This window comes from Globicephala melas, chromosome 9 (genome assembly GCF_963455315.2).
Source record: "Globicephala melas chromosome 9, mGloMel1.2, whole genome shotgun sequence".
Lineage (NCBI taxonomy): Eukaryota > Metazoa > Chordata > Mammalia > Artiodactyla > Delphinidae > Globicephala > Globicephala melas.
Window position 1 is genome coordinate 57289457 of NC_083322.1, and position 18045 is coordinate 57307501.

General features: G+C 38.7%; 1 protein-coding gene across 1 annotated transcript in view; it reads left to right on the forward strand.

Annotated features, from left to right (window-relative positions):
- The first annotated feature begins 3133 nt into the window (after positions 1-3133).
- Positions 3134-18045, forward strand: part of COL1A2 (collagen type I alpha 2 chain) — a 36067-nt gene continuing 21155 nt past the window's right edge. Inside the window, exons 1-17 of the mRNA XM_030857255.3 lie at positions 3134-3484; positions 5985-5995; positions 6596-6610; positions 7257-7292; positions 8425-8517; positions 9816-9869; positions 12673-12717; positions 12807-12860; positions 12952-13005; positions 13322-13375; positions 13796-13849; positions 14384-14437; positions 16063-16107; positions 16401-16454; positions 16555-16599; positions 17263-17316; positions 17828-17926. Of these exons, the coding sequence (XP_030713115.2) occupies positions 3415-3484; positions 5985-5995; positions 6596-6610; positions 7257-7292; positions 8425-8517; positions 9816-9869; positions 12673-12717; positions 12807-12860; positions 12952-13005; positions 13322-13375; positions 13796-13849; positions 14384-14437; positions 16063-16107; positions 16401-16454; positions 16555-16599; positions 17263-17316; positions 17828-17926 (891 nt within the window). The 5' untranslated portion in view covers positions 3134-3414. The remainder of the gene's footprint in view (positions 3485-5984; positions 5996-6595; positions 6611-7256; positions 7293-8424; positions 8518-9815; positions 9870-12672; positions 12718-12806; positions 12861-12951; positions 13006-13321; positions 13376-13795; positions 13850-14383; positions 14438-16062; positions 16108-16400; positions 16455-16554; positions 16600-17262; positions 17317-17827; positions 17927-18045) is intronic.

Below are 18045 nucleotides of genomic sequence, written 5' to 3' on the forward strand. Positions count from 1 at the left end.
CATCGCAGTACTCCCCACACTCTTAATCTCCAACAGACTATATGGCCCCCGAGGGCAATAACCATGTTATATACCCACCAATTAGCACAATGCCTGCTACAACACTAAATAGTACTTGAGTGAATATTCATCTGGTCTTATTTAAATAATCAGCGAGAACCGAATGACCCAAAAGATGTGATGTAGGGCAGGAATCTCCATGGCTTCCAAACAAATATCACAGACAGAAGTCAGCCTTCAAACCTTCTCAGCTTCCACCTTAATTATCAGCTAATACCTTCTTAGCAAAAAACCAACTCAACTAGAACTAGAATAAGATAGTGTAGTATTCGTGCTTTCCACAGACTGGATCCTCAAAAATGTTTGAAAGGAGATGTCAGTTTGATGCTTGATCAAAGAAGAGAAAGGAATAAACGCATAAGGCAGCATAGTCTTATCAGGCTGCCCTGCATTTTTTTAATCAGTGGGACTCTCAACCCTCCTCTTGCCAAACTTTACGGTGTGGCCCAGTTTGTAATCTGTGGGTTATAGGGAGCTAAAGCGATCATCTTTTTTTTTTCAGCAGAGAATGATTTAGGAATAGGAACCCAGGTGTTAACTGTGTAACAGCAAAATGTAGAGGTCTTTGATCTCTACCTCCCTTCTTCCTTCACTCCTCCACTCTCAGCCTCTACCCCACTTTACTCCCTTACTCTTCTTTCCTCCTACTCAGTCTCCAATTGCCCCCCACCCAGTTACCCAGGCTTCCCCTAAACTCACATACATCATCCCAGCCATTGCCAGGACACTCAGTTTAGGCTTTGAGTCAGCCCTCTTCCCAGCCCCACCCCTATCCACTCACAAAGCTTTTCGCTTTGTTTGGAGGCACAAAATATTTAACAGAGACCTAAATGTAAGCATTAAAGAACTCCTCCAATAACACAAACACTTAATTAACTATCCTCCCCAGTAAGTGATGAGTAAGAGAAAGAGAAGGGCAAAATAATGTGTAAAAACTGCTGGAACAAAAATTTGTCTCCCGCTTAAAAAAGAAAAACTCCCCTTCAGTTTTTTCCATTTTCATTGTTTCCTCTAGATCCAGAGCCTCCCACCAAACGCTCATGACTGCCTGCTTCAAACCCTGCCACATCAGCAGGGAGGGAGCCCGGCAGCGTTTGGTATTTGCATCAGTTTCCAGGAATGCTTTTCCAGTTACCAGTTTACTCTGCAGAGATATGTTTCCTTTAGTTTATAAATGTGTGCTTGAATTTCTCGAATTCTCAAAACCTTGTTGAGCATTTTGTTATGCTAAAAGGGAAATTATAATCACATTTCCAAAAAATGTACTACAATTTCAAAAAGTCTTCTCAAGTTATCTCCCAAGTCAGTGCTCTTAATTAGAATAAAAGAAGAGGGTTTTTTTAAATATATATATAGTTTTTGGTTGTTCTCTTTTATTTCAATTAACTTTGCTGTTTGTTAGTTTATAAGCTTAGAGGAAGCAACCAGTTTAAGAATATTCAATCCCTTTGGTTTATAGCAGCTGCTGATAGAGTTAGGCAGAAATTCTTCCTTAAAGTACGGGGGGCGGGGGCGGGGGGGAAGGAGGAGCGGAGAGATGGGGGAAAGAAAGGAAAAAAGATGAGCAAGGAACTACAGCCCACTCATTTCTGTTTGGTGGAGACAGAATTGACCTAAAGATGCCCCTTTTGCACTGACTTCTGGGAGAGAATGGCTGCCTCATTGCGGGGGCTGAGCAAGCAGAGGCACAGCGCGGACCGATGGCCTTTCCTCTGGACCTGGAATGCCATCTCAGAAGGGTTGGGGAAAGGGCCATCCACTGAAGCTGACTGCACTCAGTATTCTAGATTCTCAAGAGTTCTGGCCTCGCATTTCCAAGGCCTCAGGGTCCTCTCCTCTCCCTGGTGGGGGGCAGAGAGTGGGAAGCGTCCTCAAGGGGAGAAGGAGCTCTCTCCCTAACGTGGGTGGTGGGGAGAGAACTAACACCCACGTTGGTGGGAGCTCCGCTTGAGGTGTTACCAGAGAAGACAGCCTGTATCCCAAACTCAAATTAGAAGTCCCTCTAGATGGCCTAGGCGTTTTCTCCAAGGTGTGGAGATCAGCTGGGAGGTGCTTGGGCGTTTCCCGTAAGTGTGGAGTCGGTGAATGAATGGGCAGAGAGGACAAAAGGGATGGCGGGCGGCGCCTCACTGGGGGCTTATCTAAGTCTAGGCTCGGGCTGTAGCTGGTAAATCCAGACAAGGAGTCTGTGGAGAAGAGGAGGGGGAGACTGGAAACCCGAAGGGGAGGGGGTGGACTTTTCCACCGCAACCTCAGAAAGAGACTGCGAAGAAAGGAGTCCGTGTTGGTCAGTTGCAGTCACTTTGCAGGGCCAGATAATCCCCAAAGCCTCGGTTTAGAATCAGCCTCAACAGAGGGAAGCGAGGAGGTCGTATGATTTCTCCCGTGGCTCGGTCTAGTCTGGTGTGCGCAAAGCACATCCTCCCTGGTGCTGGATGCCACGCTGACCCTAGCCCTCTTCCCTCCCCACCCTCCCAACGGTGGGCGTCCTCGGACTCCAAGTAAACCCTCCACCGACAGAACCCCCCTCTCACCCTTTCCCGGAGCCAGAAGAGAGAGAGAGCGTTACTGCTGAAAAAGTGGGCGCACAGCCGCCCCAGAGAGGGAGAAAAGCTGGGCGGGGGTGGGGGCGGGGTGGAGGGGGCGGAGGGAGGGCGGCCTCCGGCTGCGCCACGCAGTCGGATCCTGCTCCCTGGTCCCCTGCCCCCTCCGCGCCCGCCGGCCCTCCGCCCTGCCGGTGGCCCGCGGGGCACCAGGTAGGCAGAGCTGGACAGCTCCTGCTTTGATCTCTGGGCTCCAGTCCCTTCTACAGCTGCCCGGCTGCCCGGCTGCCCGGAGATCTGAGAACTCTGCCCACGTCGGTGTCAGCAGAGCTCTCCGACGTGTACAGAAGTGTTTCCAAACTTGGGAAGGGCGGGGTAGGGCCGGGGGAGATGGGGAGGGCGGAGGTATGCAGACAGCGAGTCAGAGTTTCCCCTTGAAAGCCTCAAAAGTGTCCACGTCCTCAAAAAGGATGGAACCAATTTAAGAAGCCAGCCCCGTGGCCACGTCCCTCCCCCCTCCGCTCCCTCCTCTGCGCCCCCGCAGTCTCCTCCCAGCTGTGGCTGCCCGGGCCCCCAGCCCCAGCCCTCCCATTGGTGGAAGCGCTTTTGGAAGCACCCTCGGGCCAGAGAAACTTTGGCCGTATAAATAGGGCAGATCCGGGCTTTATTATTTTAGCACCAAGGCGGCAGGAGGTTTCGGCGAAGTTGGAGGTACTCGCCACGACTGTATGCCTGCGCCCGCCAGGTGATACCTCCGCCGGTGACCCAGGGGCTCTGCGACACAAGGAGTCTGCATGTCTAGGTGGTAGACATGCTCAGCTTTGTGGATACGCGGACTCTGTTGCTGCTTGCAGTAACTTCGTGCCTAACAACATGCCAATGTAAGTGCCTTCAGCTTGTTTCGGGCAGTCTGGGAAAGAGGTTAGATGGGTGGGCACCTGGTCTGAAAAGGAAAACCTAACAAAGTTCTAGGTACAGCTTGGAGGGAAGGCTCTCTGGCATGTGGAGACACGCTGGCATTTATGAGAAACATGGAAAATACTTTAGAAATGAAAACAAAAAAGGCTCGACTCTTGCCAAAAGTTAGGGAACTTTTCTCTCAACTCAGAGTGAACCTGTTAACTTGATCTGGATCCTCCAGTTAGTGAAGCTCAAAGGGAGCAGAAATCCTTTTCCTTAAGGATGAGATATGAACTGACATGATGAAGGAAGGCAGAGGCCTCAGCCTAAAAGGCCCCAAAACTGCACTGATGCCCACCTTGTGAAACTTGAGGCCTGGTTTAGAAAGCCCTTAATTTAGTAATAAAAAAACTCACCTCCTAAAGGCTTTTCTCTTCTGGGTGTTTTAAGACTGGTCTGGATGATGATGATGATGACGATGATGATGATGACGACCACCAGGCGCCCTCTGGAGGGGGACAATGAGAGCACAGGGGTCCAGGGCTTAAGGTCTATGGAATCCCCATTTAAAGACTCCACAGGTTTATACAGAGAATGATCTGCATTTCTCACTGAAGCCAATCCCAATAGCTAGTCAGTGTATCCTGGGAAGAAAAATGGATACATTCTGAAAAGTAAAATTAGCTTCTCATTTCATTACCTGGTCATGGAAATGGTAACATTATTTAGCTAAAATCTGCCCTGCCTTTTGTTGAGCCAGAGTTATCTCTTTAATATGTTCCCGAAGACAGGCATTCTGAACATAGCAAGTTGGGAAATATCAACACTGATCTGAGATTCAGGAGACCCGGTTTTTCCCATGCCAACAATTTATCATGTGACCTTGGGCAAGTCAAACCGAGCCTTTTCTAAAATGCAGGATAGAAACTGGATGGACTCCAAGGCTGCTTTCCAGCTGTAGGTTTTATGACCAGATTTCCATGTTAAGATAGAATGAAGAAAATCAGTCTGGTTTTGCCTTGAAAATGGCTGACTAATTACCAAAGACACTGATTTGATGGGGTAAGAGGGGGATCTGGCCACACCCAACACTCTAAAAGTTTGCTCCACCCACATGCCACGGTGTATTACTGATGCATTTGTGTGTGTATGTGTGTTTTCTCCCTTCATCCACTTTTAGTATACACACTGTGAATGCTAAGCAATAGTTGCATTGAACAAATTCATATTACCAAGTTCATTTTTTTTAATGAGATCTGAGGGTGGCAGGGGGAAAGAGTTGTCTCCTAGAGAAAAGATGAAAATAGACCTAGGAAAGTTTGAAGGTACAAAGGGCAATTCACCTTCTGATCAACATCCAACTACAGTCTGAATAAAAGTTACCAAACACACATTCTTCAAAGTGGCTCAGTCTGAATAATTAAAAGGCAAATTTCCAAAATCATAAGAACTTCTGTTAATCAAGTCCAGGCATAATTATTCTTCCTACTGATGAACACAATGAAGTAAACATATCATTTTCCTAATTTAAAAGTAATTCTCATAAATTGCCCTTAAATGTCAGTGCTGGATATGGTCCACCCTCCTGAACTGTGACTGTTGCAGCAGCTGTTCCCACTCCAAATGACACAATTCTTGGCCACCTAATTAAAGCAATTTTTAGGGGTGATTCATTTTGTTGCCAGCTTGGCCTTATATCCTGTGTTAACCTATAATTTTTATACCGTAGGAGAGGAATTCAGTCTTTAAAGGCTTATAGCAATTATGGCAAAGGGGGAGGATATTCCTTTAGTGTATTTTTCCCATTATTTTTCTAGATCTTTAATCCACAGTTTTTCCATTTATACAGAGCAATTCTTCCTCGGGGACAAAAGTGATACACATTGGTAAAATGACCTTACCTAACTTAAGTGAACCTATTTAAAGCAAAATTTCAGATGTCCGAATGAATCCATTTTCATGGTGACTTATTTGCAAATTAGACCTTTTGAAAAAGGACATTAAGAATGGTACAAACTCTGTAACGTTAATGTTTTAGAAAAAAACTTTAGGTAACGTACTTTCCTAAATTTCCCCCTTTTAAAATTTTTAAGTATCAAAAATTGTCTAATACAAATTATTTCCTCATCAATATACTGGTTTTGCTCATATTCAGTGATTCACCTGTGCAATATAGCATCTTAATTACTAAACATTAGACACATTAATATTTCACAGCATTTATAAAGTAGTAAATAATTAACAATTTAATTCAAAATATACTTACATATTAATATTGAAAACAAATCATCCTGCTGATCCCTGCCATAATTTTGATGTGCATAATTTCTAAGTCATTAGAATATTCTTAATAAAAAATACAATTTGTCCTTTAATTAGGTAAGTCAATTTTATAGACTAATATACCCATTTGTTAGTCACTGCTAGTGATCAATGAAATAATACTAATAATTATTTCTTTCTTTCCCCTTTCCTCTATAGCTTTACAAGAGGTGAGTAAAATTATTTTTTGAATTTGTTATTTTAGACTTTGATTGCCTTGGCCCCAGTAATGTCTTCTGTGGGGAAGGAAAAGGAGGCTGTATTGATATTGACCAACTCGAATTTCCAAAATAATCATCAGGAGTTATGGTAGTCAATCCTTTCTGGCTGCCTTAGAAAGTACCCACCCCAATTTCTGAAATGGGCGGGGCTACTGAATAAGACCACCCTAAAACGAACACCCATAAGAAAAGAGAGTAAATTATCCAGTGGAAGTTTGGGTTTTAGCATCAGCTGCTACGAACTAGAAGACTTCACCAAGCTAGAGAATTTTATCACTCCCTTGGAATCATTTGCAAGATTATTATGAACAAATTCTTAGTTCATGAATTGAATTTGAGGCATAATTACAGATAAGTATATATCTGGATTCTATATGTATTTTATTTTATTTATTGGTAAAATTTAAAATTATGCTTTGAGATATTACGATAATAGTAATGCAAAATATATATACTCTGTAGGTATGTTTGTACACTACATGGAAATGGGAGCCATTTTAAAATTTATATAATCTTCCTCATAATAATCCTTTACTTATTCTTTTCTAGGCAACTGCAAGAAAGGTAAGAATCCAATACTTCTCCATAGTACTTGAAATGATCAGCGATAACTTACAATTTAACTAAATTTATGGTACACTACAGAAGGAAAATACTTTGTCAAGATTTTGCCCACATGAATATGCATTAGCTAAACCATAAAATAAAATAGCTTTGATGTGCAAGATAACAAAGCTTTATTATCTTCCAGAGTCATCTCTAATTATACTTATATTATACAACTGGTGATTTACATACTAAAGGAAAAGAAAAGACTTGTTTTTGTTCTGGAGATGGAATGAGTATTATGTTAATTATACGTGATAAACAAAAGTTTATTTTAAAGGGCTTTGACTATATAAATATGCTGTTATCGATGTTACAAAATGATAATTTTATCCACAGAAATCATCTTTCTAAAAATAGTGGTCATGATATTGGCCTAATGCTGGAGACTATAGCCTCCAATCTCCCAGTTTAAACAAATTACATGTAATTATAATAAAAACAAAATACTTTTGTTTATTGTATTGTGCCATTTTTATAGCCACTATCTAATAACATTATGGTTAGATCAGCCTTACCGACTAATTATTATCACGAATGTTTTGCTCATTCACTGGAAATTGCCTAGACATTTATTACTGTGCTGTTTCTACCTTCCTCATAGGGCCCAACTGGAGATAGAGGACCACGTGGAGAAAGGGTGTGTAATTTTTAAACTATTAAAGGGCCTTGGCCCATATTTTAATAACTACATATTAGAAACTACAGGAGACTGACAATTTATAAGGATATTATGTATCCAAATAATTGCCTACCTTTCAAGCAAATAATGCCTTACAGAAAGTGAATAAGCATTATTATATATAATCAATATTCTTTTTAGGTCAAGATTATCCTTTAAGAAAGTAGAACTATTACAGACAGCCATATTCTTTGCATGGTCTATCTTTCTTTGTTTTTAGTTGACCTGTCTAAAACATACATAATGGAAATATATCTACCTACCACCACATGGCCCTTCTCTTTTTAACATGTTTTGTTTGCTTTTCAAGTAAGATCTCTTATCTAGGCTGGGAATAATAGTTAAACAGCAGCCAACAACATGTTTCTGTCTAAATTAATAAATGTACAAGTTAGGCTTGCATTTTATTCATCGTATTCTTAGATCTCCTTGCTATGCTTATGTGGCAGGTATAACCACATGGTTTCATTATATGACACTTTCATCAGTATATAAATACCTATACCTTGTATCCATCGAGAAGTGCAGACTTAAATGTATTCCACTCAAGCAATCTATTAGAGGTAGGGTTATGTCAGTAAATTACTTTAACAACATAAATAGTGTTAATAGTAGGAAATCTGCAGGATTTTCTACCCTGTGATAAAATAACTATTAATTATCGTATCAATTAACCTGCTTTTCACACATAACATACCAAAACAATTGAGTAAGTTCATCAGTCAGAAACTGACAATCAATGTACACAGTACATCACTGTGCACTGTTAACCATATGAATTTATAGCTATAAATTTTAGCTATAATTTTTATCTTCATTTGAATACTGGAGCTCCGTTATGAATTAATATCCAATGGCTGACATAGTCCTCTTCCAAGAGGAACTATCCTGTCTTGTGTCTTCTTCGGACACCAGCTGCTAAACCTCCTTCTAAAATAGACACATGTCAATAGTGGCAAATATGGCATTTTAAATTTCCACACCACTTGTACATTCTGACCAACTGATCTTACCACATGTATTCTGAGGTCTCCTTTAGGTTTCTGCGGAGTCTGTCTAACCCTGACTTAATTCACTTTTTACATAACAGGGTCCGCCAGGCCCACCAGGCAGAGATGGTGATGATGGTATCCCAGGCCCACCTGGTCCACCTGGTCCTCCTGGTCCCCCTGGTCTTGGTGGGGTAAGGTGTCTTAAGTATCCTTAACTTTTAGCTAACTTCAGTTTCTTACACCTGTGTTGGAAGAAGATTCATTGTGGAATTTATTTTTAGTAGTTTTAAGGGAGAGTCTGCTATTTGGATATTAGTATAGTATTTTATTTCATTTCTTTGGTTTCTTCATTCAAGATTCTGCTTTGCCCGATGTCTTTGTGAGCCCTTGTCAATTACAGGACAGGTCTTTGTGTTCGCTGAAGGTAGCTGCAGCCCTCGTGACCATTATTTAATTTGGGAATTTAATATCTTTTATCAGTAGGGCACAAATAAGAGGTGTTGCATTATTAAAAAGTTTGATTAGATTGAATTATAAATGAAATCCCTGATCTTAAGCAATTTCACAAACATCCTACTCTTTTTATTCTCCTTGGCTTGAAGTCTACTGAACCAACATTCAAAGCAGTTTTTGGTTTAATTTGCTTGAAACTAATTTGAGAAAAGTACATTTCTCTTTTTCATTAATATCTTCTTTTAGCTTTATGCTTTAACAATGGTATGAGCGCCAAATGGCCTCACTGCAGGAAGGAAAACATATTTGCTTAATTGGTTAGCACTATGAATCAGAAGCCTGATTCTAATACCCAACTGTACGCCAGTAAAATAAGACCTTTCTCCCCCAAAGATCTTATTATGATTGCTTATCTACTGAGTGCATTAAACAGCACCTTTCTTAATAGGTCTACCACTGTAAGAGAGATCTTTAACAGTAAAGCTATTACTGTGAACTATTTTTTAAAAGTTTAATCTTCCAAGGGGCATTTTAATTTAATTTTCCTCTAAACTTTAAAACTCTTTATATCCTTTTTGAAACTACAGCAAGAAAAAGGTCTCTTAGTCATTTTGTGTAGTCATGGAGGAGCAGGGCAACAGGTAGAAATATAAAGTTGTTCTCTTGGGTTCTGCTTAATTTATCAGGGGCCCTCACTGACTTTTAAAGTTTAGAAAACTGTCTTCCTCAGTGTACAGGTAGGGGGTGGGGATTTGAGTGAGAGGGTTAACAGGGCAGGAAAAGTTTCAAAAATAAGGTAGGGAAGCTCCCTATTTCAAACTAGGTGTGGACTAAATTTTAAACTTGTATCTCTCCTGAATTTTTAGGAATTTAGCTCAATATGGAAGTCTAAACTAATAATTATGTCAGAAATACTGCTTCCTTTTAAACAATAACAGAAAAATCTTTAGTAGAATGAGAAAATGAACTACATGGCCAATAGTTATTTATATATATATATATATATATATATTTTTTTTTTTTTTCCCCCATCTAGAACTTTGCTGCTCAGTATGATGGAAAAGGAGTTGGAATCGGCCCTGGACCAATGGTATGCTTATCTCTTTTTATCTAGCCAAAAAATTACTGAATAGAGAATTTACTTTATGTTAAATTTCACATTGCCATTTATTTAGCTACCTAGTTTAATACTCAATACTCAGATCAGATAAAAGCAGCAGCTCTCTTTGTATTCAAATCTATAAAAATCTAAGCCTAGGTTAGGGGGTTTGATTTTTTCTACAAACATGCCTCCTTAGGATAGATCAGATATTTATATATCCAAGAAATAATCTCTGGACGTAGTAATCATAATTTAGGTAAACCAACTTAATTCAGAAAAGTAATCATTCTAATTTTTTTATTCACTTTAACATTGCCTCGAATTTGAAGCAACCCACAGAGACGCAGAACTATTAAGTTCTATGAACTTGCTGGAAAGGATCAGCAAGTTCTAGAGTAGCCCGTTCATTTTCTAGGTAGAGAGTTTAAGCCCTTTCCCAAGGTCATATATGTGGTTAATGACAGAATGCCAGGCAAGATGTCTGATATTCAACATCATGGCTCATGTATCCAGTACTTGAATAAAACATTACTTTATTTAACAAGTATTTACCAAGTTGGTCTTCGGTAAGACCCAAACTATATTATGCATTTGGGATATAGCAGTGAATATGACAGATTCCCACCCTCCCTCAAGGAATTAACAACATAGGAAATGTTTCTTTTTATCCACCTTGATAAAAAATTCTTTTTTAAAGTCTAATTATAAATCAGTATAGGAGGGAATATGACTATGATGATGATGGTCTATCTTTAACAAGTAAACCTTCTAACAAGCATTAGTGAGATGTGTTAGGGGGAAAAAAAACTGATATGAGCATGCAAAATATATACTAGTATGTAAAAAATAGAGGGGAAAATTGCTGGAAATAAAAATGTTAAGTTGATTAAACACTGCAGTTTAGTACATACCCACACATAATTTAGTGATTTTTAATTAATTGTTTGCAAACAAAGGTATTTATATGCCCAAGTTAAGATAGTCTTTAAAATATAAATTTTACCTGGACAATGCATTCAGTGCTCTGTCTTCAGAAGATGTTCTGCTGGAGCTAATGGTCCGCAATAAGCTAATACACGGTAAGGGCAAGACGATATTTTCTGTAAATTAAAACTCTCACTTGAGAAGTAATATGCCGTTAATTGATGATTTCCAATTTCCTGATTTTGCATGGTAATTTAAAACATTCATATCTGAAATGAAGAAGTAGAGATTTTCTTTTGGCTTTGTTTATATTGGATATTTGAAATCAGCCATTTCAGCTAATGCTGGACATTAGTCAGTTTTAAAGCAGTACCTATATCTCAAGAAGAAGCTAAAAAGAAAAAAAAGTAAAGCATTAATTAAAAAAAAAAAGCCTACATAAGCCTGGAAAATTAATATGGATTTCACATTCCCCTGACTTTGGAACATCTCTCTGGGGGGCATATAGCAGAGTGTTTTACTTTTAAATATCAGTGAAATATAATTTAAGCTTGCACATTCACACACATTCACAGACATATGTAATCAACAGATATGCTTCACAAATAGGAGAGGTAGGCAGCAATAAAGCATTAAAATAAATTTCCATGTTGGAAAATCAATAACTATAAAACCCCACAGGGTCCTTCTCTGAATTAATGAATAATCATCATCCATCTCACAGCCTCCACAAAATAAACTACCTTTTATGTAAATGAAATTGTTGCAAATACATGGAAAAATGAATAAATATAATTAAAAATTCATGGTGTCAAGGAAAATTATTTTTAATGTACACCTAAAAATATTATTTTGATTGAAAAGTGACAGTTTCTTTTAACTTTGAAGCAATTTCTAAAACCAAATAAATAACTCATAATTAAGATGATGAGCTTTTTAATAAAATCCATATTATTTGACTCTAGGCATTAATACAGTGGGGCAGACTTGACTGCAGAGTCCCCATGCTTGATGTGTCGTGAACAAATTAACTGAGACTTGTCTGTACAATATATTCAGCATTAGAGGAATGGCCCCTACAGAAGAGTTTGCACAGGCCTTGCAAAGGGGAGTCACAATGTGTATTTAGCTTCCAAACTAGTAACACTCTGTTTTACTCTGTGTGCTACAGAATGAAGAACAAAGGCGAAAACAATCTGCTGTCATTTGGGCCATATTTTCAATAATAGTAGCATATAATAGATTCTTCCAGTAGGATGTTTCAATAATATTTTATTTTTCCTTCACCCCTTACTATATCCACTTTTGCTTGACATTTTCATCAGTCACCAATAGCCCTTAAAGGAGTTGTAAGGTTATAACAAACCTCCCTCTAATCATTAAGAAAGACTTTTGATCCTTTTCAATTTATGCCCCTTGTGGCAATAAAAATATCAATTTCTTAGCTGAGTATGATATGAGGAGATGACATATGATAAGGAAATCCAAATGGAAATGCTTCGTCAGCTGCATGAACGGCAGTTGTATATTCTGTACTGTGCAAAGACTGAGTCACTTCATTGCATTAGAGCAATCTCAATATGCCCAATTGTGCACAACTTGAAGCAACCTGTGGCCACCTCATCTACCTGAGTTCTGATTTGGATTAGGAGGGGCAAAGGTGAAAGCAAAGGCAGAGAAAACAGTGGAGGAAACTTGGGTCCTTAAATGCTTCCTTGAGAGGAACAAAAACTGTGAAATGAGACCAGGACAATTCTGTTCATTTGTCCATCACAAAACGTCTATGGCACTACTAAGCTAGTCCTGTCTAACCCAACCCGAGGCCATGACGACTTGTCAGTGCTAACTATATCTGTCCTCTTTACAGGGTTTGATGGGACCTAGAGGCCCTCCTGGTGCATCTGGAGTCCCTGTAAGTACCGAAAGCTTGTAATCTCTCTTATGTAAAAAAGACAGAGAATTAAATAAAGGCTTGGAATGTGACATACTGTTTTTTCTTAGGGCCCTCAAGGTTTCCAAGGACCTCCTGGTGAGCCTGGTGAGCCTGGTCAAACTGTGAGTACTTTTCCCCCTTTGTGATAAATATTTTTTTCAAGAAGTTTCTTAATATAGCATTAACAAAACAATGGGTCTCCCATTTTCCTAGGGTCCTGCAGGTGCTCGTGGTCCACCTGGCCCTCCTGGCAAGGCTGGTGAGGATGTAAGTATTTACTCGTAAGCATTTCCAAATGCCATTTAAATACTCCTGCCTCAACAGAATTTCTAGATTCAAATTAAGTATTCTGCCAAAAGCTGAATATGCCTGACATAATTTTCCCCATATGGATAATAACATTTTAATGAAATAATAATTAATTTTCTTGTATTTAAGGAAATATAATTGTTAATTAAATATATATTTGGATCCACATTTTTACATGATGCCTTTTTTCCCTGTTGTAAAAACCAAGATGCACCGACTATCATCTGATAGTTTACCAAGAAAGGGTTTACCCTATGATGCTTTCATGTTTTAGGGTCACCCTGGAAAACCTGGACGACCTGGTGAGAGAGGAGTTGTTGGGCCACAGGTGAGATTTTTTTACAACAGTATATAGTCCAAACATCAGAGGTATCTCGTATATAAGATTGTTGCTAAAACTAGAATCAGACTAAGTGGCAACATAGAAGTCATACTTATAACACTCACTGAAGGCATCTGACAAATAAAGGAGCCTAGTTAAGAATGCATACAGGTTTTATTAATGCAAATAATGTAATATTAATGATGGTGAGCATCCTTTAAACAACTAAATTGTGTGTTCTACAAGTACCATAGTATTAGTTACTCAAATTAGAGCAACTTATTTGCTGCTCTGTGCTTACACATATACTAGTCTTTGATTCCAAGCTTGGACTTTGATGAGAAGAAACACTTTGGAGGGAAGAAATCATCGTCTTTTTATTTAGGACAAAAACGCCATTCGTCGTCTTCTATGTTTCTTTTTAAGGGTGCTCGTGGTTTCCCTGGAACGCCTGGACTCCCTGGCTTCAAGGGCATTAGGGTGAGCACATTCTTTACCCACAGAAGAGAAAATGTTGATTACTTTTAGTAAAAACCTCAACTATATTTAAACTCCTGGATGACACATATTTGCTTCCAAATTCCTGGAATTTGCCGGAGTGGAGAGAGAGTTAAAGGGTAAGGGGGCCGGAAAGTAAAGTGGGGTGTAGTTTTTTTTTTTTTTTAAGTCTGTTCATAGCTTCCAAGAAAGGAGGATCCCTACAGGGAAAATGGTATAAAATGGGTATAACTTAAGAGGTATTTAAAGCCCTCTGAAGATCATAAAATTATTAATGATGGAAAGTACATGAGAGAGCATCTAGTTCTTTATCCTTCCCTTTCAAGTGTAGGGAGGTTTAGTGACTTACCTAGGGCAGCAGAGGGAGTTTGTTGGGAGCTGGGGCAATGGGACTCCATTCTACAGAAGCAGTCACAAGATTCACGCAGGAGATATTAACTGCAAAGATACAAGATGTTTGAGTTGACCAAACACTGTAATGGAATAGCATTTTAATAATAAGGATTTGCCTTTCAGGGTCACAATGGTCTGGACGGGCTGAAGGGACAGCCTGGTACTCCAGGTGTGAAGGTAAATACTAAATCAGAAGCACTGTTTTTAAAAAAATTTTAAAAAAATTGATTGTAATTTCCCATCGCCATCAGAAAGTATATTTTTACTGAAGGCTAATCATATTCTGAAGCATATCTTATTTCCTCTTCAATACTTTAAATCCTTCAGTGGTGAGGACTATGGGATTCTGTAACAAAAGGCCAATTATTAATAATATTTATTTAATTCAATATCTATTAAGCAATTGAGATTAAAAAACATGTCAATAATTTCTTCCTCCATTTCCTTTCCTCCTATAATTTTAGTCGATCTCTGCAGCCAAAATAAAAGTAAATAAACATATAATCAGATACTAGAACACTATGTTATTTTAAATAGTAAATTCTCCTTTGCCATGCACTAATTAGATGGGTACATTCATGTCACAATATACTTTTCAACCTCTTTCCTGTGATTTATCTGTGCACACTCAAAAAAATTTTAATTAGGTAATTAAAGTCTCAGAAGTGTGTTATCTCTTGGCTGGGCTCTTCTCTGACAGCATTTTCAACTATAAAATGTTCTCTCTCCTATTAAGGAGATAATGTGATATTAAAGTGAATACCAACGTAATCACAAATTAATGAGTAAGGAATACTAGTGGGACCAGAAATGAACATGAATATGGAGAATCCGTTCTAACTTTCCAGCTGCCACACCAATGGATAAGGTCAAACTCATTCTCCCTGGAGCCTAATATAAGAGCTCAGACTACTGATCACAGCATCATAAAATGTTAGGGCTGCAAGGAGCTTTGGAGACCCTCTCATTTTTCAGATGAGGGAAACTGAGGCTTAGAGAGAGTGAATGACTTGCCCAAAGTCACACATCTAGAAGTTAGAAGGGCACAGGCTAGAATTCCTGACTCCCACTCTAGTGCTTACTCACAAAGAATACACTTCAGATAGAATCCTAGAAATGAAGGGTCCTTAAATGGTCTCGAAAACCAGGTTTCCTCTATATCTAAATTAGATCATCTTGAAGGAAAGTTCCTTTTCATGTGCCATTGTATTAAATTACCACCAGCACCAGCATCACTACCACCACTACCCCACCATCACTACCACCACTACCCCACCTACATGGTTTTTACTCAAGATAAGAATGTAGATTGGAAAAAAAAAAAAAAAAAGAATGTAGATTGGAAGTAAATAAGACAGTTTTATAAAATATTATGAAGCTTTAATTTTTCATGCATATTTTATAAAAATAAAAATATTGAGTGTTCAAAATAACTTTAAAGAGGGTAAATATGGTTATGTTGAAAGCAATTTATCCTATCATCTCTTTTTATGTTATCATTGCTAATATATAAGCCTAGTCTAAATGATATCCAAAATCTAAGGGGAAAATTGGGGAAAGGGTGAATAACACTAGACCACATCTCCCTGATTCTGTGATATTTGGTATTATCTAAATAAAAACCCATATTTTATAAATTTTTTAAATGTATGTGATTGGCATAATTGAGAAACAATCTATGTAAGAAATGTTACAAAATATATGAATGGTTGAAGTTGAAGTAATAGTGTAAAAATTACCAAATCAGAAGAAAATAATTAATATATATAATGAAAAAAACTCAATCTTTCTTTTCCATGTAGGGTGAACCTGGTGCCCCTGGTGAAAATGGAATTCCAGGTCAAGTAGTAAGTATTGATTACTTTACTATAAATCAAAAATGTGTACACTCTTTGCAAGCTGGAACTTCTTTAATGTTTTTGCTAATTACCATTTCCCTTGGCATTGTATTCTTTGATATTTTTCTAATAGCCTTCTGCATAGTTAATTGAAATCATTACCTTTTAGTTGGAATTAGAACAAGACCTATTTATTTCTAGTGGATTCTTGTGCATGTTGGAAATTGGAAAAAGGAAATGATGCCTGCAACTTTTTCTTAAATTAGCATTCTGGATTTCAATGGAAATATTTCTGCTTCTAGGGAGCTCGTGGGCTTCCTGGTGAGAGAGGACGTGTCGGTGCCCCTGGCCCAGCTGTGAGTGCCTCCACGTTTGTTCATTTTTATTCTTTTTAAAAATCTTCTAATAGGTTCCATTTAACTTTCCACTCGACTTTTTTCTTTATTTTCTTCATAGGGTGCCCGTGGAAGTGATGGAAGTGTGGGTCCTGTGGGTCCTGCTGTAAGTGGTGACACTGAGGAATTTGGAAGGGACTGAGAGTGTGGGATGGGAGCTATCTTCTTTATTAATTCCCTATGAAATAACACCATTTTAGACACCTTACCAAACGTTCTAAGAGGTCATTTAAAGGTTCTATTTATAAGAACTACTATCCCTGAGGTTTGTAATTGATAAACAAAGTAAAATCTACCTCACCTGGGATACCTGGAATGTCTTCCCTTGGATAACATACCAATGACAGCAGATTAGCTGTCAGTTTTCTCTTTGCCAACATTAAGTAAGATCAAGCCACTCTAAGCCACTTCAATCTTCTGTTGTTGTTTTGTTAATTTTTTTTTTCAATTGATGATCACTTTATTTAGGGCTTTTCTTTTTCCAATGTCGTTTTGTAGGCTTTAGTGCACAGGTCATACTTGTATTTTGTTAAACATTCCACTAATAACTTGATTTTTTATTTTTATTTTTTTAACATCTTTATTGGAATATAATTGCTTTACAATGGTGTGTCAGTTTCTGCTTTATAACAAAGTGAATCAGTTATACATATACATATGTTCCCATATCTCTTCCCTCTTGCATCTCCCTCCCTCCCACCCTCCCTATCCCATTGTTTTGTTAATTCGCTGAGAGGAAACTTCTTTCCACCTTCTTCTTTGATTTCAGGGTCCTCTTGGGTCTGCTGGCCCTCCAGGCTTCCCAGGTGCTCCTGGCCCCAAGGTAAAAATGCTGGTGACCATTGTCATTACCTTGATAAACATTTTATTGTGATGTGAAAGATAGGGACTGTGTTTGCATATAGATAATTACAGAACAGGCAGCTTAATTAGTCCCTCCTTCGAAATGGATACAGAGTGACCAGTTTTCTCTCTCTCAACTTGAAATAGATGATCTCTCTGTACCCAAGCACTAAGAGCATAGGTAGAGATGGCAACATGGAAACTGATTCCCTGGGGTTCCTCTGGGATACTCCCAAACTAGCTGGGGCTGACTGGCTGAGAACCAGAGTCTCTACCAAGAGAGACAGAGGTAGGTGAAGACAGCAATGGTAGCCAAGATGGCAGAACCAGGCCAGGAAAATAGGAACACAAACCCCAACCTGTGGTACCAGATCAGATAAGGGAAATTATTGTAATTCTGAAGAACCTTCATAAAACTTGGCCACCTAAAAACAGAGATATGCTATTTCATTATTTGCTGACTAATGCCTCAACGTCATTCCTGTTTTTAGGGTGAAATTGGACCTGTCGGTAACCCTGGTCCTGCTGGTCCCGCGGGTTCCCGTGGTGAAGTGGGTCTTCCAGGTGTTTCTGGCCCTATTGGACCTCCTGTAAGTAGCCACTGTCATTAACTTCATTGAGTAGAAGGAAGAAAACAAAAAGAATGAAGGTGGGGTCAAAGAAGAGCAGAAATACTCCTGTGAACCATATCTTTCTCCCTTCCTTTTCA